Here is a 27189-nt window from a genome sequence, read left to right as displayed (position 1 = left end):
TGTGATGAGCATTAACTTCACTCTGTCATAAACAAAACCACAATGACAATGAAGATGTCACTTGTTGACTGAATATCAAACTCCTGGGAGGTCCTCACAGGGAATTCATTTCCAGTGCCAGAGCCAGGTTTTGGAGCATTTATAGTCAACAAAATGTAAAACAAAACTATGCTCAACTGCATGTGGGAACTTGGGCAGCTGCAGCAAACATAAGAGGATTCAGCAGGGGAAAAGAAATGTTCTGACAAATTTTCTCTTCAACAGAAGGCAAGAAAGAAAGATACAGTTTGGATTTAATAAACTCAATGTATAGAATTTTGTAGTTATTTGTTTTTTCTGTCTTTAATGTTATGATTTGGAATTTCCTTAATGGCCTTAAAACCAAAGGTATTGGAATATTTTTAGTGGAAGGACACAGTGATGCATTGTCCATTTTTATATACAGTCTATGGTCAGTACAGCAGTGGTTAACAGTACCAGTTATTATGACCAGTAATAAGCCATTTTATAACAGCCCAGTGATTTAAAAAAGAAGATTAGACGTTCTTGGCCTGGAGGTCTGACATTCATCCACAGCTTTTCTGCTTTCTGTACCACTTTCTGTCAGATATCAGGGATTTATCTTTCTATACTGGGAAGGCTGACTTTATGCTTCGTATTTTTAAGGAAGGGTTCTTGTCTCCAATCAAACCACTGCAACTAGTCCATAGATGAAACAAAGAGCAACTTATACAGCATCCTTACAAGACAAATAACAGCACAATCTAGCACTGTCAAGACCGGTGAATTAGAAATGCCAGAGTAGTCATTGTCTAGTTAAACTTTTTATGCTGCACAACACTGTATTAGGAAGCTGGGCTTAGTCTGACCTGCCAAGAGAAATAAAACAGCAGTTAGCTAGTACAGCAAAAGTAAAGCAACCAGAGGTAAAAACAAGCATTTTAATCACATGTAAACAGGCTAACCAGAGGCTTAACTGATTAAAATGACACTTAAATTAAATATAACAGATTAAAATTTTAGTTCAATAAGAAATGAAAAAATGGCTAAAATGTGAATAAATGGTGGATACTAGCCATTGTTAGCTCTTAATATGATGTGGGTGTCACTGGTAATGTCGCAAAATACAAAGAAGCACAATTACTTATTTCAAAATAAGAGTTGTCCAGAGGAAATAAAGTGCAGTATGAGAAGTCACTAGTAGTGTCTCACATAACACAAACATGATGCTATCTTGTGATCTCTCTGTTCTCTCGAGCATTTAAGTTCAGATCACTAAGGTCAGACTAGCAGGAAAATAAAGACCAAAAATATCACACATTTCCATGTTCAAAAATGTAAATGTAATGTTATGAATAAAACTAGGGTCAGTAATTTAGTATGCTTCCACTTTTCATGCCTCATTTCCCTCCAGTATCAACACTGTAGAAATGGCATTTTGATAAAAGCAGTTCATGCACAGCACTTTTGTTAGCCATGTTAAAACAAACTGTCAGGAGCATTATCTGTCTTAAAGTTATTACAATGACTGAAACTATAATTTTCTTATTGAGTGATGGAATAATACAGGTCCAGTTCCAACAGTGTGAGAGCAAGAATGGGCTGAAAGAAAACTGCCCTAAGCTTCACAACTGCACAATCATACTGAATGCAGGCCATTGTTGGAATTTGTAAAAGCTATAGAGTTATCCAGCCCACAATAGTGGCCTAGATTCTGGGGCACTGCACTAGTTTGATGCTCTTCATCTGCTGTTGTAGGGTTTCGACCCTGAGGGAGAGTTTCATGTGCCATTTGGCTTGCACTCAAATAGGAATTACAACCCTTTTTCAAAGTTGCTAGAGGAAAATCTTCCTCCTGCTGTGTTTGATTTGTCCTCTGTGGTCAATAAGAGACACACCATCAACAAGCAGCCATAGAGCCATGCAGTCATTAGCACAGTTTCAGCTACTGTGGCAGGTTTAGGTGTTGCTGATAACAGCTAAATATAATGATGCAGCACATTAGACCTCATTTCCTCAAAGTGAACAGCTGAACTAATAAGTGGAATTTTTAAAGGCCAATGGCCATTTTAAAGAGAAAATGCTACCAGAAAATTACTAGGCAATAATTTGGAAACATGGCTAATTAAGTAAATCAAATGTATGTGCATTCAAAAGTCTAAATTCAATTAAAGAGGCAACAATTTATTGATTGATAAAAGAAAAGAATTTTTGATATATGGATCATCAATTAGTGATTTCTTTAAGCAAATATTTCCTGGTTCAAGCTTCTCAAATGTTGGGATTTGATGATTGAAATATCTGAGTTTTGGAAGATTGTCAGAAAACAATAATCAGTTTAAGGATTTCATTTCTGGCTCCAAAGCCGTGATGGCTGTTTCTTTTTTATTTTGAAATTGCATTGACTAAACTCATAGCGATTTATCCAGAAAACGTCAGCCAAATAACAAAAATAGCTGTGCGACTCTAGATTCAATAGGAGCTTCAACAGTACCTCTAGCTTTGTGCTGCATTTTAGAAGAAACATTCAGCATTTGGCAACATGGCATTTGGAAAGGAAATTGTAAATGTATAAGGTGATGAGCTTCACATCCTTCTAAATTCAAATTTTCTCTCCACTACGGTCATTAAAATTCATGAGTCTTTTTAACATACTATAATGAAGTAAGTTTTTGCTTATAAAAACAAGACTGGAATGATTCCATCATATGTAATATAAGAGACAATATTAAATCTGAGGTGAAATTATCTTTTTTGGTAGTGATTGGCCCACGGGGGGATTGCCCCATGTTTCCTGTTGTCTGGATTCAAATGCTGTGTCTCATATTCGGTCTACAGCAGTGCTCATCTATTTTTTGTTATCCAGTTCTGGCATGTCTCGCTTGCCATCACAAGTTTGTTGTTTGTTTGATCATTTTGAATGCCACACAAAAATGTATTTTATTTCTTTTTCCTTGTATCTCCTGCTTTAATTTCATCACTTGTCTAATAACATATCTTAACTAAAAGCATATAAAATTAAATCAAAAATCTAAATCAAATTTAATTCTGCTGAAGTTTGACAGTTATGTACTACACAGCTTGTTGTACAGCATTTGCCATTTTTCTCAAAGAGTCTTTTGTTAGCTGCAGATTCCAGTGACCTTGCTGGACACCGGCAGGGAGAGGGAGTAAGCAAGAGACAAAGAAAAAGAGAGGGAGGTGGATAGAAAGAGAGAGGGAACTGAGGGCAAAATTGGATCCAGGGAAAGAAAAAAAAAAGGCTGCTGCAGGAAATAAGAATAAAGGACGAGCTTGAGAGAGAGAAGGTGAGGGGGGAACAATGAAACAGTCCGAGAGAAGAAAATATACAAGTCAGTAGAGAGACAAATTATACATAGCTTGACAAAAAGGAAGAAAGTATAGGTTTTAGTGATGAAGACACATCCAGAAACAGAGGGAGGTGTGTTTGTGATTTTAAATTTGTAGATGTAATAAAAGACAGACAGTATATGTATGGAATTGTGTGAGAGAAAGTGAAAGAGAGACAGAGAGGGCAGAGAAACCACTGACAAAAGGCTTTTGTTATGAAAGTAGCCATTTTGAATATTCCCCTGGTTCCGGATGGCTCCACTTCACTGTGTCCAAGCCTAGTTGTTTGGCCTAGTTTCTCATTAAGTCTCTACTTATTCAATGACAGTGTTTACTTGGCCCACTCAGTATTTATGGAAAACATCATTACAATTCCTCCAGAGACATTGCAGCTCAATGCCACAATTGAATAAGTTTCTCTCTCACAGGCAGCATATGATCCTACACCTTTGCTTATTGGCACCTTATCAGCAATTCTGCATGTTTTAGATTTTTAACTGCAAATTGCAAACACTTAACATATGGACCAGCCATTTTATAGCAGGAATTAGTTACAAAAAACTCTCCCCCTTACTACATCTAAAGATTATTTGTCTTATCTACTTATCTGCCTAAAGTATTATTTCACTTCAATTTATTATTTATTTGCTTTCAGGGTTTGATTTTCTGATAATACAACTTATCTAATGCTTTTTTAGCCACCTCCCAAAACATGGACGATGGTACATACTTGAACATACTGTATGTCAATGTAATCTATGAATTGACAAACAAGTAATTACAAAAAAAATTGATAAAGTAATTTATTAATCAAACTAGGTTCTACTTTGTTTTAACAATTGCTTTTCACAGTTTTAAATGCTTGTAAATGGATACAAGGTCTGATATACTGGTTAGATAAAGCCAGCATATTAAAGAAAATGTGTCCTGGAAATTGTGATAGACATTTGTTGGCATTTTTTAACATTTTATTTATTGGAAAAAATAAATCAGAAAATCTATGAATTTCCTGATTGAGTCTGCACTGTAGATAGTCAACAAAGTGAAGAGATTTAGTATGATGAGATATCTAGGTAGAAAGAGCCTAGCAATGTAAAATCCATAATGTGATAAAATGCCTGCACACATAACAGGCATTTATGTTATGTTAGATTAGATAACAGTAGATTAACAGGATTATAATAAGACAGAGACTAAAGCAGTAAGGGCTCATCACAGGACTGTGAAGATGAACTACATTCACACAGACACGCAAATATCCTGCTCTTCACGCATTATTAATGGGGCTTAACCTCACTTTGCATGCATTGTAGTCACATATGTACCGACAGTCACAAAAGCCCAAAGAAACCTCTGCCCTTTATACAACTATCTAAACCTTCCCAGCAGCGTCTGACTCCGTCTTTCTACTATTCTTTTCTGGGAGTCATCGACATAATTATCAAAGCTTCTTATTTCACGGAAGCATTTCCAAAAAAAGATATTTAGTATGTTGTACAAATGTCCAGCAATTTTTAGACGTTTTACAATCTGCTGTACGAAACCCAACTGACCCAACCATGCTCAGTTTCACAGATCCATGCAGCAATAACACCATACGTGTACACACTTAAACGCATGTTGATAGCTGTAGGGTGCTGAGCTGAAAATTCAGCTGGGACAGGAGTGAGTCATGGAAACAGCTTAATATTATGGGCTGCCTTTCCCTTGATGTTGCTCAAGCTAATTAAGCCTTGTACTGAGCTACTCAGGTCTGTTTGAAGCATGCAAGAGACTCACTTTAATGGACTTCTTTATGCAATTCTTGGTTTTCACATTTAATTTGAATATGTTTATAACCCAGGGACCTTAGATAATATAGATAAGTTTAAGTAAATACACCTACATTTGCTATGAATTCATTCCAAATTGCTTGGGAAGTAAAATTAATTGCTGAAATTCCTACTAACTCAAATGCACATAAAATGCAGTCCAGTACCCAAATATATATATGTATATATATATATATGTATAAAATAATCAATGAAATTTTGTGACGCTAATTTTGTTTTGATTACTGAGCGTGTCTTCAATTTTTGAAAGGGACAAATGTAGTCATATGTATTTAACTCAAGCTGCTTTATACTTCTACTATATTTCAGTGACATATATTGTACTTTTTACTCCAGTACCTTTAGCATTGTAACTAAAAAAAAAAAACTAAAAAAATTATTGAGATGCTATTTTGATGCAAATGCTTTTGTAATTTTACTTAAGTGAAATTTTTAATGGAGGAACTTCATGTGTAACAGAGTAATTTGACAACTTTATTTCATTGGTTCTTTTACTTATTTAAAACATCTCAGTACTCCTTTCACCACTTTGCATTCTACAGGTGCACCATTGTCAAAGTAAAAGTGGTGGTGCATACTGCCCCCTACTGTTGAGGACATGTTAACATCCAGCTCTGTTTACACATCATAACCCTGAGCCATTGTGCTGACTGATGTAGGAGCAGCAGGGACACTGTGTAACAGAAAGGTCACAGCTTTTGTCATCTGTGTGCAGGATTGGTGTCCTGTGTGCATATGCTGCCAACCAAAACCTGAGCTCTCAGGTGAAGAACATACGCAGACTGGTCAATACCAACATGAGGGACCTGCATACCTTTGCTAATGATACACCAATGGTGAGAAAGTGAGAGTTGGAGGCAAATGTCTATTTGTGCAACGGCTGCAAATTTGGCTTTTAAGTCATCTTTCTACATCTATAAAATTTCTGCAGTCTAGGCTTTAATGTCATTTTTAAAGCTTATTTGGTCATGTCTCCAGTAGAATGAAAATGCCTGCTTCATATTTTGTAATTGCCTCCATTTCATGTTCACAGACAATATAGCAGCAAAACTGTATGTTACTTCAAATGTTGTCAATGTGTATAACTACACAAACTAATTTTCTGTGTGCTTCTGCTTCTCTGGTGTTTCTCCTGTTTGTAGCAAATTGATTACCTAATATCCCAATACGCCACAGTGAAGAAAAAAGTCATCTATAACCTAAATAGTAAGTAGATCTTCTATGTGTCCCTGACAGAGAATTAAGTGGACAGAAACGATTCACTAAGATCTTGCTCTTGGTTGTATATCATGCTTATTATCTGAATTTACTTGTGTCTACTCTCCACAACAGATTTGTGACATAACTAGGTCTAGATGGTTCCAGTAGTGGCTGTTAAAAAGATCCCTTGAGGATCCATCCTACTTTTCTTATGCAACAGCAATGCAGGCAGTTCTTTCCTCAAAGCTGAGAGTTGCAAAGGATGAATTACAACTATAGCAGTAAAATAGTGTCTCACTACAAGTTGAGATGGTAAATGTGACAACTAATCATCGGGAGGGAGATCATGAGCAGTTGTAACATAATAAAAAAGAATGAGTTGTACAATTTTAGTGCTTTTCCCTTTATTGATCTGATGCTGTGTTTTTTTCCAGATATTGGTCCATTACTGGGTGGAAGGATACATCATCAGTTAGATAAGGAGGTCCATCCTGCCTTGGACAGAGTACTCAATATGGCTGGAGGTACATCTCCTCACCTTTAATTTCCTCTTTCAGTTACAATAGTCAGGTTCCTGCAGGCTGAAAGCAGCTGCACAACAAAATATTATACATCTCAAGTAATAAAGTGGCATACATAGCATGTTGGCTTTCCTGCAGGTATTAGCAAGTATCTTGCAATTACATTAAGAATGATATTATCAAACTACAAATCTGGCAATTAAATTACTTAAGGCTGATGTTTTCTGCCAATATAGTTTGCAGATAATATACTGTAGGAATAGTTTTGTTGAGTTCAGTGAGACAATACAAACTATAAAAGTAAGTTAAATGAGATTAAGATGTTGTAATAATCATTTAATAGCTTTTCCCCTCAATCTCCTTCATTTTTGTTAAGTGAAAATCGAGAGAGCTATCAAAGGTAAAAGTAACTCAGAAACTCGAAAACGACCCACAATCCTTTGACCCCTCACCTTGTGATGATTGGTCCTTTGATTTGTTCCCTTGTGATCTTCCTATCTGAGTCATCCCAGTGTGAAATGAGTATAAAACATGTGTCTTTGTATCCTGTCCTGTTTAAAATTACAATGCAGTTCCATAGAGATGAATGCACAGTTTGAATATTTATTCAGTGACCTTACGTGTTATAACAAGCAGCTGTATATGAATGTTAAACTACATTGAATATACAGGCTTGTAGCTGAACAGAAACAAAGATGACTGCAGTCAGCAAGCATGCCAATAGCTCATATCACCAGGCTACAGATATGACTGTGATTACAGTTTTGAGTTTCTAATGTGTGTGTGTACCATTGTGTCCCAACAGGGGCTGAGCCAAGCAGTCAGAGGATCTTAGTATCTGGCACAGATACTAAGCATTTTATGAGATACAAAAACAGCCTAAATGCTGAAAATCAAGACTCAAAGTTTTAAAATTACACAAAGGCATGAGCAAGAGAGAATATGGTCTTTATGCACTGAGCACATGGAATCCATCTGTGTTCCACTTGCTCCAATGGTGCAAAGCATTAAGCTGTCTCACTGTTTCTTCTCCTACACTTGTGCATCTTTTCTGTCAGTGTTTTGCATGCTTTATCCTGTTTAATTTTAAAAGTCTGCTTCAGGCTACACAGTGATTGTTAACTAACACTGACTGTTGTCTGGCGATGCATTCAGTTGCTAGAAAAAAAAAAAAAGAGTTAGTTACTGAACAACAAAATTTTAATACAAGAAGCTAACAAATTCATGATATATATATATATATATGCAGCACTTGTTTGCCAAAAGCAATGCTGTGTTGAAGTCAAAAGTCTAAATTTAGACATTAAGAGAGTCACACCACAATGTGAATACTAAATCCTAAGTACCAGGGGCTTGGACCACAAATACAATATGGCATATTCTGGTCAGGAGTAGGTCCTTAGGTGAATATACACGGTGAGTCCATACTATAGTATTGTAATGTATGCTGACACTATGAGCACATTTGCTCAGTTAAACAAGGCCATTTTCATAGTCAACTGATTAATATATAATTGTACTGCAACTGATTAATATGTAAATGTACTAGTTACTAAGATCTGAAGTTTGCATATGCCCCAGAAACTGAGAATGTCTGCATTTAGCTTTACATTTACATTTACTTGAATTTCCCTTCAGGGATTAATAAAGTTTATCTCATTTCATCTCATTTAAACACTTTTTAAGATAACAATTCCACAAAATGTGTCAGGCTTGAACTAAAAGATTTTAATACATTGAAGTCTTCAGGAGTCATTTTGCAGCAAAACTACATAGTTTAAAGTTCATAAAAGAAATGTTGAGTAGGTAAGACACTCCAGCTATATGAACAATTGCTTAGATCATTTCAAATTTTGGAATAATAATCTCATTTTGCAACAGAAACAATGGAAATAATTTCACTCCGCTGTTCCCGTTTTTGTCCTGGTTTTCCCCGCATAACAGAAACTACACTCACTCTTTCTTCACCCTCATCTGTGTTCTCTTTCAATACAGCCATGAGAGAAACCAAGGAAGCCCTTGAGAATGTCAGTGTGTCGCTGGAGGTGCTGCAGGAGGGAACAGGAAAACTTAACTTCAACCTCAGTCTGATCCGGACCAATATCAACCAAACCCTCAATGACCCTGGGTGTCATGACGAGGCTTCAGACGCCACTACTGTCCAGCTGTGTCGCAACATACGGCAGTCGCTGTCACAGCTGCAGATCAGTGCCAACTTCACCCGGGTACAAAACTTAGTACAACACATACTAACGTACAAATAACCTACAGCAGGTGAAAGTAATGTGAAGTTTTGTGGGATTTATGTTGAGGTTAAATCTGTCAGTCAGTTCATTTCACTTACTGTTAAAATCAGAGTTGAGTAAAACTGTGGTTAAGGTTTAGGTATCACTAATAGTTTAGTTAACAACAGGACAGCATATGGTCATGATTAAGAAAATAATGAGATGCCTTTGACATGCTGTGTAATTGTTTTAAGAACAATTCTCTTGAACAGCATGCTGTTTACAGTCCATAAACTGTGATGGCTAAAACAAGAGTGGCTTTTTCCTAACACTCTTCTCTGCTACATGCTTACTGAACTGAATTTAGCTTATTTCCAAAGAGTATGTTTTCAGCCATTGATAATGTCTATCAACTATGTTAATATGACAATAAATATCCAATCTTGGACATTTTGTCTGAGTAGAGTATTTTTTTTTTCTAAATGTAACGTCTTCTCCAGTGTTAATGCATGATAAACAAAATTACAGGATTTTAATTATGTGTCACTGTGAATTCTTATTGTTTATATTTTAGTTACCCAGAGTGAACACTCAGCTAGAAAGGATGAAGAATGTACTGAGAACAAACCTCAGCGCTATTGTCCAGAGGGTGAGCCTGGACCATTTATTATGAATACTTTTACACTACTGCTACTGTCAGTCTGTGACGTAAATGCAATTCCTAGGACTTTTCTATAGTTTTTACTTTTCTATGGTTTTTACTTTTCTAGTTTTTACTTTTCTATAGTTGCTTGACTACTTGTCCTTAATTTAATGTTTTCAACTTTTTTCCAGAACACATTTAAATTGTCATTTGAATACTCTTTTAACCGCCTCCAAACTAAAGTACAGATCACAAAACTACGTTTCCTCCCTCAGGGTTACGCCTCTTTAAACAACACGCCAAATATGGTGTTTGAACAGACCGGGGGTGTTGTGGAGAGTAAGTGCCAATGCACAATTTAAAAAGTTTTATTCTGAAAGCAAACATAAATATTTCCACTATGTTTATTTAATATCTGATATGTTACTATACTAATGATTTATAGATCTTTCATCCCTGTAGTATGGTACAATATTAACTAACATATTTATTTCTCAGTAATGAATTTTAATTTTTACATGGTACATCATTTATTGAAAGCATTGAAACAAAATTATTAACTGATTCATCTGTTTCTAAGGTATAAAGAATTTGATGGATGGCATTGGCAACAACATCAGCCGCTTTTCCAAGAAATTTCCAGTGCAACGCTGTCTGTCTGACTTTACCATCTTTATTAACCATGCACATGCCAAGATTGAAGACTACTACCCTGAGATTGACAAAATGGACTTCTACAGGTACACTGACCAACTAACACATTTTTAAAAAATTGTTACTTGGCATAGATCAACATCTTTAATGGTCTAGTTTGTCAAAACGTGACTGCAAAATTAATATGTGCCATATAAGCCTGGGTTTTTTTTCCATTTATCATATATACATAAGAAACCAAAGAGTTTTAGTTTGTTTTAAAAGTTTTGAAATACGTTATTTATATAGCTTATGTGTACATTTTAAATGAGTGAGCAAATAGGGTTTTGCTCAGGGGACAAAGATTGGATTTGTGTAATGGGAAGCCACTCTAATTGCTCTAACTGGGCTCTAATTGTTTATATTTGCCTGTGGTTTACAGGTGGATTGGCTGTATTGCTCTTTGCTGTATGGTGGTCCTGGTTCTGGCTTTCAACTACCTGGGTCTGTTGTGTGGCACCCTGGGATATGACAAGCATGCTTCGCCTACAACACGAGGCTGCATCTCCAATACAGGAGGAACAATGCTGATGGCGTAAGACACCTGTTATTATGACAGGCTCTGGCAGATTTGAAAATTTGAAACAGCATGATACACTTGACTTTCATATTTTTAGTATCGCTTACACTACTGGTACTATTTCTACTAAAGCTACTGCTGCGGCTGTTGCTGTTACTACTACTACTACTACTTCAAGACTACTCAAGACTAGATTATTTAATGCACATGCAACAGATCTTCTAAAATGGTAAAGATGACCAAAATATATAGTTATAATAATATAAAAGACATAAAGCATGGGCCATTAGGAGGAAAGTTCACCTAAAAGAGCTTATGTTAAAAGAAAATTATTCAAACACAAAAACAACTTTTTTGCAAAACACAACATCACAATACCACAATAAACAGTCACAGTATAATATTGGCTTCTGACAAAATAAAATAATACCATATTAAGCAATTTAGGGGCCACATACAAACAGCAACCTTTTTTTTTTAATTTTAAATGATTTTAAACGCTTGTGACTTGCAAAACTAGATATTAACAGCCCAGATTTTTATCTGTTATTCCTGTTTTTAATGTGAGATATTGCTAATAAAGTGTAACTACCACTTCTTTTAACTTCCTTACTTTGAATCTTCTATCTTGCATTTCATTTTAAGCTCATACCACTTACTATGACAGAAACCTTAGGCCACCTCCAATCCACCCAATTCACCACAGCTAAACCCACATCTCTTATTGTTCTATTCTTTGACTGTACCTGAGGGCCTGTCTGTTCTCATCCACAGCGGAGTTGGGTTTAGCTTCATTTTCTCCTGGGTGCTGATGGGAGTTGTGACCATCATCTTCCTGGCTGGAGGGAACATGGAGAAACTTGTTTGTGAGCCCTTCCACACCAAAGAGCTCTTCAAGGCAAGTCAAAGAATCAGAAATTGGATATTTGCACCAAGACATGATACAGATATTAATTCCTCTGCAAATTACAAGTACAAACAGCTCCTTCAGAGCAGAGAGTGAGCGAGCACAGCACTTCACAATTAACACTTATGTCTTATGCCTCTCTTCCATGAACAGAGCAGATGTGTTTAAGAGGAATATGCAGTATATGGTATTAGGATCAGTACAGTTCAGAATTACAGTAATTTATAGATGAAAATGTAAGCACATATCCTCCTCAGCTATACCCTAGTTGATGCTTACCCTTCACAAAACGTCCTGAAAAGACAGGAATTCCAAGAGTTTCTTCCCCCATTTAAATTATAAAGTATGAGAACACACAGGAAAAAGTGAGGCCTGGTGGCTGTTTGTTTGAGTCTGTGACTTGGTCTTGAAATACTCGACCCTGTTCTAAAGAATTCAGGTCAAGTTTTTTAATTTACTGACTGAATGAACTTGTTTCCTCTGGGAATTAATGATTACACAAACTTCTTCACTGATTTACCAGGTCGTAGATACCCCACATCTGGTCAACCCAGAGTGGAAGAACTTCATCCCCGGCTACATGTACAATGACTCTGACCTGGAGCTAACAACGGAGAGTTTGTACAGGCAAGTCAGACTCTCACTTTTCATGTATTTTGGTGACAGTGTTGTGTCTGCCACATTTCAGAGGCAATGCTGTGGGGATGATTATTCTTCTCACCACCTACTCCACACCTGTTTTCTCATGTTATACCTTCATGCATCATTCATGTTTACATTTGGTTACAAAGCTGAAAGGATTTGGCAGCAAGACAAGACATGTTTTCAATTCTATTCTGTATAATTACTGGATTATGCTGTTTTCATATTTTGCTTGCATTTTTGTTTTAGCATTGGCATCAATCACGCCACAATATTTTATTTCAATTGATGGGGGTGCAACTGAGAGATACTATTAACCTTGAGCAGTGAATTAGCATTATTTTTCTGCACTGCTTTTCTTTAGCCTATTTCTCTGTGATTACATCAGCTTTCATCATCTCCCTCCAGTGAGAAGCTGCATTTCCTTGCCAGACCCACAGTCATTATATTTCCAAATAAAGCAGGATTGCTTCCACAAGTTGTCAATCATTAAAAAGCCAGCAGTGCAAATACTGTGTACATGATGTGACTCTATATGCTGTGTGGTTGTCTAAATGTTATTTTGGAACATTTATTTTTAAGATATTATTACAAGCTTTTGAGGAACAAACTGTCATCAGGGAAAACCAGTCAGTTTTACGTAGTGGCAGCAAATATTTTCACTCTATAACTTGTTGACATTAACTGTCTCTCTTTTTGTTTGTTCTGCTATGTTTGCATGTTTTTGTATGTGGCTGTCTTTCCTAGCATTTGCAAAGAGAACAAAGGCATCTACTCTGCCATGCGTCTGGACAAAGTCTTTAACATCTCCTCTTTCCTGAACACAACAGTGGTTAGTGAACACACGACACACCATTAGAAGCACTGTGTCCTTATGTTGTACAGGTGATCCAAGTGTTTTTGTCTTGATTATTCCTCTACCTGACAGTGGAACCCAAATGACATACTAGATTCTTTTTGGCAAGATTGCTTGGTTTGTTTTAGTCAACAGCTGACATGACACATAACATGTCACATATCAAATGCAAAGCAGATGTGTTTTTATACATTACTCTTCTCTAACCTGATCACCTGTATTCAAAACTGTTAAATCAGGTTGATATTGTGTTGTAACATACTAAACATTTGACCAAACATTATAGAAACATTACAGAAACATTAGCTAGGCCGAACTTTCAGGGTAACCTGAGATTCTGGTACACTGTATACCCGATGTAGGCAGTCCTTTTCTGCTTCATAATAACAAAACATCTACTTACCGAAATTTTCCAAAATCCTGGTGTGGCAGGTCCATGAGAATTTTCAGATTTTCACCAGTCCATGTGGTGAGGCACAGCTGCCTTTGTAGAAGTAAAATTGGACACAACCTAAAAAAGACAATATCACATTAGGCATAATATGCAATCTAGCAGTTAACGTTACACTTGCAAACTTCTTGCTAGCTCATCATGTTAGCACCTCAATCCATATTTACATGGTGCATGACCAACTCTCCCCTTAACAACAGCACAAACACCTGCAAAGTACTGCTTTTTAGGTAGCCATCAGCAAGATATGACATTAATAATATTTATCTAGAGACTGTTTTTGAGTTGAGAGAAGTATAGTCAACTATTGTTAAAACTGTAATGTTAGCTAACTGCTAACCTTTTTTAGCTAATGAAGCTAACGTTGCTAACGACGCGAATGCTGTCGACGTTAGTTCACGTTAAACTGTAACGTTACGTTTTTAAGATAACGCATGCTAACGTTTTACGGATGTCACTTTGTCGATATCTGTGACATGACTATTGAAGACTGAAACGTTCATTCACCATTTTGGAAATTAAGACGACTAAGTTAGCTAATCACTGAAGGTTAGCTAACCTTACCTAGCGTTAAAGCATCTGAAGACTAACGCCCAAACCTAACGTTGCCATATTTGACTCACAAAACGTAGTCCAGTCCTCATAAAAGTAACCCAATTTGCAATTTTTATTTAGTAGAAAGATTTCAATGTGCATTAGACACAATGGTATCTGTAAATGACTATACCTTAAAAAAGCTGAACTCAGGGAGGTTCTACAGTTGTAAGAAGCGTCCTTTTTTACATTTTCTAAGGCTGTGTGTTGGTGCTTAATTGCGTTAGAAATTGGGGATAGTGAAAGTCAAAATGAATTTAAAACATGCCGATACAAGGCCGTATACCTTTGTCACGTCACTAACGAGAATCCAATCTGGCAACATGTTTGTACGCTGCTAATGCGTCCCACTGCCTTAATGTGATTGGTCGATCAGGAAAGCCGAGAGATCATTGGTTAGGGCTTGTCCAATCAGATAGCCAGGTGAATAGACGTAACATTTTTAAGCAGATGTAGTATCATGAGAGCCTGTATGTGTAGTAGTACCTTTATTATGTACACAGTGTTCATGAATACTTACAGTAATACCCTTTCTCTGTTGCACACAATCTATTATTAACAACCATGTTTTTCTATCAAGCATAAAAAGGACATTTATGAATTAACATTTAAATATATAATATAAAAGCATAAACATGTACATTTTAGACTTAAAGCAACAGTTCAGTAAGCACTAATATTTTAACTCAAGAATCATTTTAAATGCTTTCAGGCTTTATCAAACTTATCGCTGTACATTTCTTTGTCTGCAGTTTACTAAGGATGTGGTGGGTCACCTGGACAGTATTAAAATCGACCTGAAAGATATAACCTTGCTAGAGGAAGAGGGGAAGCAGAACCTCGTGGATTTCTCTGAAGCAGGGCTGTCAGAAATCAACTATGCTGACTATCTGGAAGAGGTGACACGCATATACAGAAACCAGCAGACACATGTAGGGGAATTTGCAAACCAAAGGTGCACGAGTAAGCAGAGAAACACCAAGCACACAGAAGCATGCAGGTAGTAACTGAAACACAAAGGACCACACACTAAGACTTACCAAGCACGTGAGGTGGAAACACAAAATACATGAGCACATACACACAGTAACCTTTATTTAAAAATGCTAAAAATCACAGAATAAAACAAATAAATTGCAACAGGTTAGTGTTACAGTAGCTCCCTGTACATACCAGTTTATCTGAGAATGATTAGTATAGTATTAGATAAGAGATTATACAATGGAAGAGTTTTTTTAAATGCCTACTTATAAAACAGCATGACATTACTGCAGTTGTACTTCAGTGGTACAATATATTGTCAAAACTTGTTTTGCTCCTATGTCTCAGTTAAACACCCTCTTAAATCAGACAGCCATGCATGACCTGACACAGCACACTGGGTTCTGATAAAGACCACTGAAGCTCAATTACCCAAAACTACTCCTGCCAAGGCAAAGACTGTCCAGGACCAAGCTGTGACTTGGCATTCCCTGTCTTCTCCAACACCACCTGTCAGTTTCACTCAGATCTGTGTCCTTAGAGAGCAAAATCACATTTTACAGAGCTTATTCAAGTGCACCACCTGTCCTGATATACACACACATCCTCCAGTACTCAGGGATTAGGGATTTTGCATCCAACAAATGTTTGTTGCTCCAAAGACTAATAACGGATGGCAGTAACACTTTCAATTATAACTACAAATTAATCTGATTGCATTGTCTCTAACATTTCAACATATTTCCCTTATATTTATTCATTATTAGGTGAATAAAGGAGTTACAGCGGTGGACCTGCGTTCATTTGTCAGAGAGCTGGAAGCCCAAACAGACCTCATGGTATGAACACTTTGGTGCCATCATCTGCTTCATAGAGTTTCACAGTCCTTCATTAGTGCACAGGCACTTCATTTTATCACTTCACTTTATTGTTGGTTTCAGATTTAAGATGCTACCATTATTCATAATTAAAACCAAATGTTCCCCAAACCAGCACCTTTAAAGCCAAAAGCTTGTGCATTTGATAATTCTCCTGGCAACACTGGATAAGATGATAAAAATTTATAACTACTGGGTAAAATAAACTGCGTGTTTATGTGTTTCAGCCTAGAGGCCCTTTGCAGTCTGCTCTGAAAGGCTACGCTGGCACTCTGAGGCAGATCCACAGTCAGCAGATCATCCCTATGGAGCAGGCCACGGTAATGCCCCCCTGTGTTATCTCTGTTTACAGGCCAGATTTTCATGCCTGACTGGACTGAATTTTGGTTAAATCATTTTGTCTCATCATCCCCTTAAAGGAAATATCCCCTCTAAACCACTTTAAACTATATGCAAACACTGGCATCTTCTTTTGGGTCATTCTGTTGTCATGATCATGCTTTGTCTTCTCATGCACTGAGCAAAGATCAGCTGAAGTGGTAATAGCATTAAAAGAAGCATATTAACATTAACCTCCTATGACCTGGCGTCCACATACGTGGACATATTTTTTTTATCTGCACTGTAAAACATTTTGTGTCATTTTCTGTCTTTCACAAAGGTTAAGTGTGATCCAACTGTTCCCACAGACAAAAAGGACATTCCTATTTTGGAGTAGTAGTTTTAGAGCATTACAAAAAAACAAAAACAAAAGCAATAACAAAACATAAGCACATTATTTATTGGGTACATCTAACCCCAAATAGAAGAAATCTAAATTGCAAGCCAAACCAAAGCTCGGGTCTTAGGAGGTTAAAAGAAAAGCTAGCTGGTGTGTACTTTACAACGAATTTGTAATTTCTTTTACTCAACATTGTGCACCAGACTTTGGCAGTCATGCAGAAGCCCAGCACAGAAGCAGAAACGATATTTGTCTCAACCACATTGGATTGGAAAAACAAGATTCAGCGCAGCCACAGGGCATTTTGTGTTTTGATGGATGCTTTTTGTTGTTATGAAAAAAATCCAGCTCCTCTTTTACTTTTGCTGAAAGTAAATACAGTAAATACTCACCTCTTCCTGACTAGGAGGTGGCTCTAAATTGCTTGTAGCACTGAATGTGAGTGTTTGTCTGCCAGCCATATGGTAGACTGGTGATCTGTCCGGAGTGTAACCTACATCCATCCAATAGCTCCAGCTCCCCATGAACCTGGAAGGATAAGCAGTAGATGATGGATGGAGGGACAATGGACTAAGTTTTTATTTTTTTACTGCCAGCTTGTGTTGTTGTTTTGCACAAAAGCTTTTAACTATAAATACACTACGTACACAGCCTTACATGTACTGACAAACCTACAGAGAATCATCACCTGATACTTCTGCATCTCTGAGCTCACTAGTTGTGGTTTTCCAGTCAACTTTACTATTTTGATTGAGACAGAATGCCACCTACCAAGACTGAACTAAAAGGGATCAAATTAAATGCTAATGTTGCTCCGTATCTGCTGAACATGTAGACCTATAGCTCATTTCAAGGTGATTGTTGCATTATCCTCTTGCATATGTCTATTTAAGCAAATGCATTATCTTTGACAGAGAAGGCATATTTCAGTGTCCCATTTAAAATAATCAAAAGCAAGAGCTTTTACCCTCAGGGATGTGTCATCAAACATGTCATGTCTGTGAAGCACTAATTAAATATTCAGTTTTATTTTCTCTGTCAAAGTGAATGACATTCATCTGAATAACATCAAAGATTTGGAGCTCCTAGCAGTGATATGCTCCAAACACACTTTTACAACAGTTCTTTATGTTTTTCCTTGTTTTTTCTTGCTCTACATTCAACTTGAAGAAATATGTTAGAGCGAGGGTAAGCAGAAATGTGTACATCCTGTGTATTTAGTGTCTCCATCCATTATTTGCAACATTTGAAACAGTCATATTTATGGAACAGAAATATTTCATGTTACAGATGATATTAAATAGTTATTAGGTAAATTATATCTCAGTGTGGATGTTGTAGGATAGTGTATGTGTTCTTTTATCATACTGACATTTACATAACGATCATATACAGTAGTGTGCTCTGTTGTGTTATACACAAATGGTTTTGTATCAAAATGTTCTAAAATACTAACTTTAAGAAATGTTATTATAATTCAGTATGCAATTGGTAGCAGTTGTGTTGCTTCCATCACTGGTGGGAAAACTAAGGAAAAATCATGTTCAGTTGTTACTTACAGTGTATGTAAGCAATTGTGTGATGAAAGTAAGTGAAGAACTTCTTTCATTGCATTGTGGATATTTAATCCTTCAGCATGCCTGTAATGAAAGCATAACTTCCTCATCTCCCTTTATGTCTCACCAGCATATATTTCAGTGTTAAAGTCACCTGCCCTTTGATGCTGCTAGTATTAATTTGTGTTCTTAATTTCCATTCCCATTTTAAAGAGTGCATTGAACCAGAGTATGCGGTTCCTGGAGAGAACAGCCTCAGACCTGCCTGTAAGTAAACCAACACTCCAGTCTAAATCAGAAATCTAGAATTAGACTTACTCTCAATATATATATATATACATATACATATATTTATTTATTTCTCTCTGCAGAACAAAGTTTTAGCAGTTATCGATGGCGTTGAAGCTGCCCAGTATCTCGTCTCTCACAATGCTACATATTTAGTCAGTCAGGTAACTACAAAATACCTTTTTTGGTTGAATTTTTTTGTTTGTTTGTAGATGATGTCTCACTGACAATGTCTTATTTTTCTCAGGAAACAAAAAAATACACAGCAACTATAGTGGGCTACTTCCAGCAATACATAGACTGGGTCAAAACATCTGTAAGTGATTGTATGTACATTTGTTAACGTGTTGAAACCAACATGGTTGTCACTTGTGCTGGAGTTGTAAAGCATTGACTTACTGACTTATATTCACTTAGCTAAAACCAAACAGTTGTAGTCACAGAAAGTTATGTATTAGCCAAAAACCTTTTCATATTACATAGTGTTGTAGAGTAGATATAGTGGAGGAAATTATATAATATTTACAACCTCTATCAATCTGAGAAATTTGCTTTGTGGCAGACTGGTTTCTGCTGTAAATAACCTAAGGAATTCAAAACAAAGTTTAAAAAAAGATGTTTAAAATCTAAAGCTGTTTGTTTATCTCGTATCTGTTAATGGAACAACACAGAATTTTACATACAGTGCAGTGGATGGTTATTGCGTTGCTTTACAGTTTGTAATCCTCAATCAGTTGTGTGTTCATGTTTATTGTTTACGTCTGTTTTTCTGTAGCTGGCCACGGAGGTTGCACCATGCAAGCCCTTCAGTAATATACTGGACACTGCAGAAATCATTACTTGTAGTTTCTTGGTCGACTCTATGGTAATGATGTTGGAGTTTTATTAACACAAACCTTACACAAACATGGGTAGAAATTGTGAGACTAGGGAGGTTAGCTCTAGGTCACCGTGGTTGGGTATATCATCAGATTTAGGCTACTGTGTTTCCTGTGGACTGTATGTCTTACAAATTGAAGTTTACCAAGGAACATTTCAAATGTGACAAAGGTCATCAGACAGTACTTAGCACTTTTGAAAGTCACATAAAAAAAGGAAACATAAATGCTTATGTTTAAAATGTTGGGTTTTAAGTTAAGATGAAAACTTGCTCACATATTTTTCAAAGGTTTGATGGGAAATAGATAAATATATATTTTTTGTATCCATCCTCTGCCAGCTTTAGCTCTAATAGTTTTTGTTTTCCTCAGAATACTTTCTGGATGGGCCTGGGCTGCAGCACCCTCTTCCTGCTCCCAAGCATCATCCTTGCAGTGAAATTAGCCAAGTACTACCGCAGGATGGACACAGAGGATGTTTACGATGAGTGAGTAGCGATTCTTCTTATTTGGATGCTTCTTTTTCTACTGCATATCAAGCAAATGTATTTTGTGATTGTTTAGAAACTGAGATATGACGCTCTGATTGGATACTTACTGCCCAGTTAATACATAAAGTAATATTTTGTCAGGATAATAGATATTTTCATATGCTATACATGGTTGCAGGACTACCTTCTTTCTCTTCAGCTTTTTTTTCTCAAAAATCATAAGATGGAATTTCCTCTTTTAGTTTGTAGTTTGCAAACTACTTAGAGTAGTATTATTAAGTATTATTTGTTTTAGCAAAATTATAGTTTTTTAGATTCTACACAAGATAAATAATTTTAGTAGTATCTTCCGTCACACTAGCTGTTATTGTTGATTTATTGCACCTCCCTTTTCTCTTCCTTGTAGTTCCTCTGTTTCTGGGACTTGGCATTTTACTTTGTGATAACCATTCCTACTATTTCCATCTTCCATATCCTCTATTTTTTTGGTTTCATTACTCTCTGTCATGCACTTGGCACTTTACAAAGAAACATTGATGCATTTGCAACATTACTGATATATTTCTTCTGCTCAGAGAGTCTTTATCCTCTCTGACTTATTTTGTCATGACTTTACACAAATACAACATAATGTCTAAGCCAGTGGCGTCTCTCGCCATGTAATCTGTGCTCGGATTACAGGCACCCTGCTGGTGCATTTCTATTGCTGAACAATAACATTTTTATTTTGTTGTTTTTTTTTGTTTTTTTGTGTACCTTTATAGCGTTGAAACAATTCCCATGAAAACGTAAGACATTTTACTCTCCTCTCCTTTTAACTTACATCACTCTGTGCTTTTCTCTGGATCTTGTACATAGAATTGTTTACTAAATTCTTGGTGCTCGTTAACGTTTCAAGCTTGGAATTGCTCTTATGGGTGGATGTTTGGCTTCTTGTCATGTGCTACCTTTGAAAAGTGCCCCTTAACTTTCATGAAGGGCTCTTGCGATCATTACCTTACACGTCCACCAGTTTTTGTAAGTTATAAGAATAAAAGACAATGGTTTCTACTCAAAAAAATCTCCTAGTTTGGCTAGGAGTTTGGCTCTTCAAAAAAAAGAAGCATTTTTACTCTAAAAGTTTGATCAGCATGCCATGTCTCACATTACATTTTTCAACCCTTTTTTGTATACAATATTTTGTTTTCAGTATGGAAATTGGTAATAATGGTTATCATAGTGAGAGCTCACAAGGTATCCCAAATCCTATGATGACAAGGTAAAAGTTATATTAATCCTGTTGATTGCATGCGTTTGGTGATGGAGGCATGCCTGGGGAAATGTTTTTTTTTTTACAAGCATAATGACGTGGCCAGACACTGCATGGCTTCAAGGGAGTATATATATATATATATATATATATATATATATATATATATATATATCAACAAATTGAACAAAAGGCTCATAGGTAACAAGTAATGGTAGCTTTCATTAGAAAACATTCAAAATTACATATTTTGTTTGAAATCAAAAAGTAATTACAAGAAAGTTTTAACAGATTTGTCATGGAGTTTCCAGGAATGGTTGTACATTTTTAACAAAAAACAGCATATGCACTTTCTCCCAGAGAATTAGATGATCATTTTAAACAATATGTGCTAGGTTTGGAGCTACAGTGCAGGCTCAGTTAGCTGAACTTACTGTACATAGGCTAAAAGAAATAGTCTGCCTTGGTCTAAAATAATAATAAAAGATGTTAATGAACACCTTTAAAGCTCAAAACACATTAACACAATCTACTGAGGTCAGTTAACACCACCAGGAATTGATATTTGTGGTTTATGGTTAAAAAGCTTCAACAACTATTTGAAGAATTTCCATGAAATGTGGCAGGTTGTCAGATATACTCTCTAGATAGTTAGATAGATATAAAGCAAAGATTGATAGGAAGCAAATTAATTCATTTCCAAAAAAAAACATTGGATATAAATATTTCTTGCATAACAGAAGAACTGTCCAAAAGAATAAGCAAAGAAAGTCATTGCACAATCTGTTCTATTTTAATATTTTAGCTGCCAATACTGCTTTCTGTTGCTGTTCATAAGTATGTTCTACTGTGTGGTTTTTGGGAATCTACCATATCACTAACCTACTGCATGCTCTATACTTGGATGTTTGTGTGAAATGAAGAATTTTCTTGTCTCTTCTCATTTAGCGTGAGTCAAAGTCCGATGAATGTACACCTGATCATTTTGTTCAGAGAGAGGCAAGCATGTCAAGCTTTGGTGTGATGCTGAGAATGCGGCTGCTTTGATTTTCTTAATCTAACCAAATATCTAACTGCATGTCACTTATTTTTAAGTTGCATTTAGACCGGGATGTGTTTGGACAACCAACCTACTGAAACTGAAAAGATATTGGCAGAGAACAGTACAGCCAAATTATTGACAACTTCCACAATCACCCTCCACTATATCTTTTAAAATAGCTATATACATTTTGAGACACCTTACTTGGAAGTGGATGAAAGGTTTTTGATCACTACATAAATCAGGATTTGAAGGGGCACTAAGTAATCTGCTGTATGATTTCTGTCGACCTTTCTCAACAATCAGTAGCTACAGTATTGAAAGCCTGACATGTAACCCTTCTCATATAAAACATAATAATATAATCATAATTTGGCGCTCTAAAAAAATGTACTTATTGCCTCTATAACTGAAAACACACTTCATCTTTCTATGATGCTGTTCTGTTCTCTGCCTTGGAAACCACTCATCCTTCTCCTCTTTGCAAACTAAAAGAAGAAAAGCATGTGGTGGATTGTTGAATTTTCTGTCCATGGATGTTCATTTTGTGCAATGTGTGTGCGTGTGTGGCTGTGCTGGTAGCATCCCTACCTATGAAACTACAAACAGGTTCCCGCGGGCCTCGGCTCCTCCGAGGCACATCGATTGGTGACAGAGAGCTGGAGTTTGTTCTGGCTCCTGAAAGGTACAGGAAAACTGACAAGTCAGACCTCAGTCTGTTATTTCTCTAATATTATTTTATTTAATTGCTTCCTTCCTTTTTACACCTGCCCTTCACACAGCTGTTATATCATTCTCTGTTGTCACAACACAATCTGTGTCTCTCTTCTGTTATTGTTATGTCTTTGTATTCCCTCTGCAACCTGCCACTCTAACCCAGCCATCTAACACTTCTTTTCAGCCTGTTTTAGTGCTTTCTGCTCACGGTGACTTTGCAGGAAAACCATCATGGTGAGAATTGCTAATTTTGGAATCACTAATGAACCATAAATGTCTTCATGGTATTTATGTCTGGCTAATTGTGACTGTTTAGTCTGTGTGTTGTAGAGAAGAAATGCTCCATGTGCTTGTTCCCCCTTGTTTTTTTTGTTATTTTATTTTGTTTAATGCTTTTTGAGAATAACAATTTAGTTCTCAGACAGCCACAATTGCATATCAGTCAGTAACATGTCTGACCAGCTCCTTTACAGTTAATGTAAATCTTTTAAAATTAAACTACAAAAAACTAACTTATTACTATATTTTTCTAAATTGCATTTAGACTCATAAATTTTTTTTTTGCCTTTGTCCACTTAGTTTGCTTTTGTGCTTTATCTGTCTTGTTGATGGGAATTATGCAAATGAAATGTTTTAAACTAAATTATACATGCACAGAAAGGGATATATGTTAAATATGCAAGAGAAGAGGTCCCCATCTAAGTGCACTCACTGTTCAGTATTTATAGTTTGGAGGTGGTCTTTTCTGCTAGAACTACATACCACAGGTTGGCATGGCACAGTAGGAAAAGCACCACAATAAGTGCAGGGTCCTGGTATTGCTAATGTTGGTTCTCTGTAAGTGAACAGAGCTTTGTTATTGTTAGTTTCACCTGTGCTTCTCCTACTTTGACAAGTCAGAATATCTGCTGTAGGAAAAAGCCTGTTGTTTCTTAGATCTTTTGTTTAGTAAGAGAAAAGATGTTATTCAGTTCTTTAAAAGTTACATATTCATGCTTTATGTAAAAAGGTAACATTTCAGCTCTGGCCATCATGTTGACAGACATAAGTAAAAAAATGATCTTTGGCATAATATAAAATTACGACTGATAAAAAATATATTCACGCCACATAATGTCATGATTTTCTCAAATGATGTATAGCATTAAAAAAATAACTTTAAAATATCTATAGGGAAATGTGTTATTTTTACTGCTGTAAAAATAGTGTCTTGTTAGTAACAAAGAGCAGAATGCAGGCTTTGAAAATCCTCTATGGATCTTCATAAAAGCCTCATGACTGTGCTCTCTTTCCTTTATTTCACAAACCAGCCGGAGCTGCAATAATCTCCTGGGCCATTCAAAAGAAAAACAAAGAAATTCAGTGTGTTTTGAATTATTTACTTAATATTTAAAAAGTCTAATTCATTTGATCTAATATCTTTCTTCCCAGTGCCCTCGAAAACTGGAACTAAAATACACCATAGTAAGTTTACCTACTTATATTTTTGCATATTAGTTTATTGTGCAATTGAGTTGAATTTGCTGTTTCAAGTTTCAGTTACAGGATCAATAGTAAGAAATACAATGGGCCAGAGCCACTGTTGTTGTTGTTGTTGTTGTCTTAACCAGTAATTTGTTCTTGCATCAAGTCTAAAAATCTAATTTTCTTCAAAGTGGAAAAAGCTGAGTTTGCAGCAATTTTCAAAGCAGTTTCGAGTGAATTTCAATATTGGAAAAAAGGGGCTATTGTCACGATGATGAGATTAGCAGGGCCGAGGGGATTGGTATGGGAAACAAGTGAAATTGTTCCATCACATTTAGGCTTTTATTTATTTGGTTTAAGACTCAATATGAGGATTTATTAGTTTAAACCGATGAGATCACTCTGGGTAGTTGTCTGACAAGAAAACAAGAAACTTTGCTAAAAACATGACTGACAAGAATAGAGCAAATAAAAAAACAAAAATTGTAGCTTAGCTTTTTTGAAATTAGTACAAAAATGAAACACTACTTACTTTAAAGTTCAAATGCGGTGAGTATAGTTTTGTTTCTCTAACCATGTTCTTTTTCCATTTGTTTTCAAGGCGTATGTTTCACAATCCCTTGGACCAGATGAAACTCAATGAAAGCGGTTTTCCAACGACAGCAGAGGAACACACAACGTCCTGCAGGTGTTATTATTTTCAGCCATAAGCTCAACCTCCTCAGCCAGGCCAGTCACGGCCTACAGCACAATCACCTGTTCCGCAGCATCCCCTCCAACAAACTGCCTGCAGGACATCAGACTCTTCTCCCTCAGCATCAACCTGAGCCAGGCTTGTTGTGCATTTTACAAGAGAACTGCTGTGTCTGCGTTTACATTTGTTCAAACACAAAACAAAGCTGAAAAATACATTCAGAGAGAGAACATGACAGTAACTGTGATGCCTGTTCATTTTAATGTTGTTTCTGCTTAAAAAACAGTGTCTGAAAGGTCACCTAGAGGTCAGAGCAAGATGCTAGAGGAGACTTCTTCTCCTGTGCTTGGATTTATCGTGGATGGATGGATGGATGGATGGAGGTAGCTGATGTTAAAGGTGGAACGATCTGTCAATACACATTTAAGGAACGATGCCAACATGCAGGTTGGTGGGTGTGGGGTTCCTTAATGGTGGAGAACTGGATGATTTAAACAAAATGGTAAAAATACAGCAACAATTTTCTCCCAGGTGGGATTTTTGGGATTATTATGATATATTAGGAAGGCTATTTAGCATGACCTAAAATGTTTATAATATTAAAGAAAGCTTGTCATCTTTGCTGATTTAGGGAGCATTGGAAATAACTGACCTGTCCAGGGTGGACCCCTGCCTTTCACCCAAAGAGAGCTGGGATAGGCTCCAGCAGATCCCTGTGACCCTGGTTAAGGAATAAGTGGATATAGATGATGGATGGATGGATGGATGGATGGATGGAAATAACTGGTTGCCTTTCAGAAGCATGTTTCGCTGTGACATTTTTAACTGATATTCTCCTTCTCAAAGGGAAAATCTACCTGCAGTTCCTGTTACACTCATCAGTGTGTTATGAAATTACGGAATAGTACAATGCTAAAAATTTACTCTTGAACTTTCTTTCCGTGTTTCCTTAACCTGTGCCATCTACTTTTGTGTTGATTTCTTAAAATGAAGCAATTTATAGCTGCAGCCTTTGTTCACTGGTTTGTCAGAAAGGTAGGAGGTTTAACCAAAGACTGATTTTCCATGGATTCGTTTTTGACACCTGAAAACTTAAGAATGACCAGTATATGAAACATCACAAATATTACAATATTTAATTTATATTTGTGCAACATAAGGTGTTTGTTTTACTTGTTTGCTTGGATCAAACCCTTATTTGGAAGCCACTGTTTATTTATTATTACCAAACAATGTTTTTGTTGTAGTGTAAACACTTTGGGTGGATTTTCCCTTTAAATCGCATAGTAAGCTCAGAGCATAATTGTTCCATAGATCACATGCAATAACAAAAATGTTAAGCTTTTCCAGAGGTGATGAATAATTAACAACACATGCGACTATGGTGAGATCACCAACGTGATGTTTTAATGAGATTTTTCTTGCTTTCATAGTGATTATACTTTTAAAAAGGAGAAATACTTTCTCAAGCCAAATCTTTTTTAATTATAGCTCTGGAGTTTTTAGTGATCTTTGTGCTTATTTTGTTTCTGCTTTCTAAAACTCCACACTAGCTATGGATACATTTAAAACTAAAAAACAGCTGAATGTATTCAAGCAATTTTTAATTAGTATTGTTTGTTGGCTGAATGCAGTGGGCTAGCCAATCCTGTTATAACACCCAGTAATCATCAATTAGACAATCCATTCGTGGGACAAGTGAGCTCTGTCAATCAAACAATAGAAAAACAGAAGAACGTGGATATAAGAATATTTATGGTTTATACAGCTGATGGTGTTGATGCACACTGTGAAA

The 27189-nt window shown here is 36.3% G+C and overlaps 1 protein-coding gene across 5 annotated transcripts in view; it reads left to right on the top strand.

Moving 5' to 3' along the window:
- Positions 1–27189, top strand: part of prom1a (prominin 1a) — a 57327-nt gene extending 30138 nt beyond the window's left edge. For 2 of the 5 annotated variants that reach the window (XM_026330400.1, XM_026330398.1), the window contains 24 exons: positions 5899–6019; positions 6326–6389; positions 6818–6907; positions 8900–9129; positions 9704–9778; positions 10048–10111; positions 10353–10512; positions 10848–11000; positions 11760–11883; positions 12416–12519; positions 13282–13366; positions 15188–15334; positions 16184–16255; positions 16522–16614; positions 18785–18838; positions 18943–19023; positions 19107–19175; positions 19635–19724; positions 20110–20225; positions 20993–21016; positions 21418–21486; positions 23102–23204; positions 24668–24700; positions 25302–27189. In XM_026330400.1, the coding sequence (XP_026186185.1) occupies positions 5899–6019; positions 6326–6389; positions 6818–6907; positions 8900–9129; positions 9704–9778; positions 10048–10111; positions 10353–10512; positions 10848–11000; positions 11760–11883; positions 12416–12519; positions 13282–13366; positions 15188–15334; positions 16184–16255; positions 16522–16614; positions 18785–18838; positions 18943–19023; positions 19107–19175; positions 19635–19724; positions 20110–20225; positions 20993–21016; positions 21418–21486; positions 23102–23171 (2155 nt within the window). In that variant the 3' untranslated portion in view covers positions 23172–23204; positions 24668–24700; positions 25302–27189. The remainder of the gene's footprint in view (positions 1–5898; positions 6020–6325; positions 6390–6817; positions 6908–8899; positions 9130–9703; positions 9779–10047; positions 10112–10352; positions 10513–10847; positions 11001–11759; positions 11884–12415; positions 12520–13281; positions 13367–15187; positions 15335–16183; positions 16256–16521; positions 16615–18784; positions 18839–18942; positions 19024–19106; positions 19176–19634; positions 19725–20109; positions 20226–20992; positions 21017–21417; positions 21487–23101; positions 23205–24667; positions 24701–25301) is intronic. The other 3 variants (XM_026330402.1, XM_026330401.1, XM_026330399.1) reach the window with 2 other exon arrangements.

Source organism: Mastacembelus armatus, chromosome 10, assembly GCF_900324485.2.
Source record: "Mastacembelus armatus chromosome 10, fMasArm1.2, whole genome shotgun sequence".
NCBI lineage: Eukaryota > Metazoa > Chordata > Actinopteri > Synbranchiformes > Mastacembelidae > Mastacembelus > Mastacembelus armatus.
This window is presented reverse-complemented; position numbering and strand designations above follow the sequence as displayed.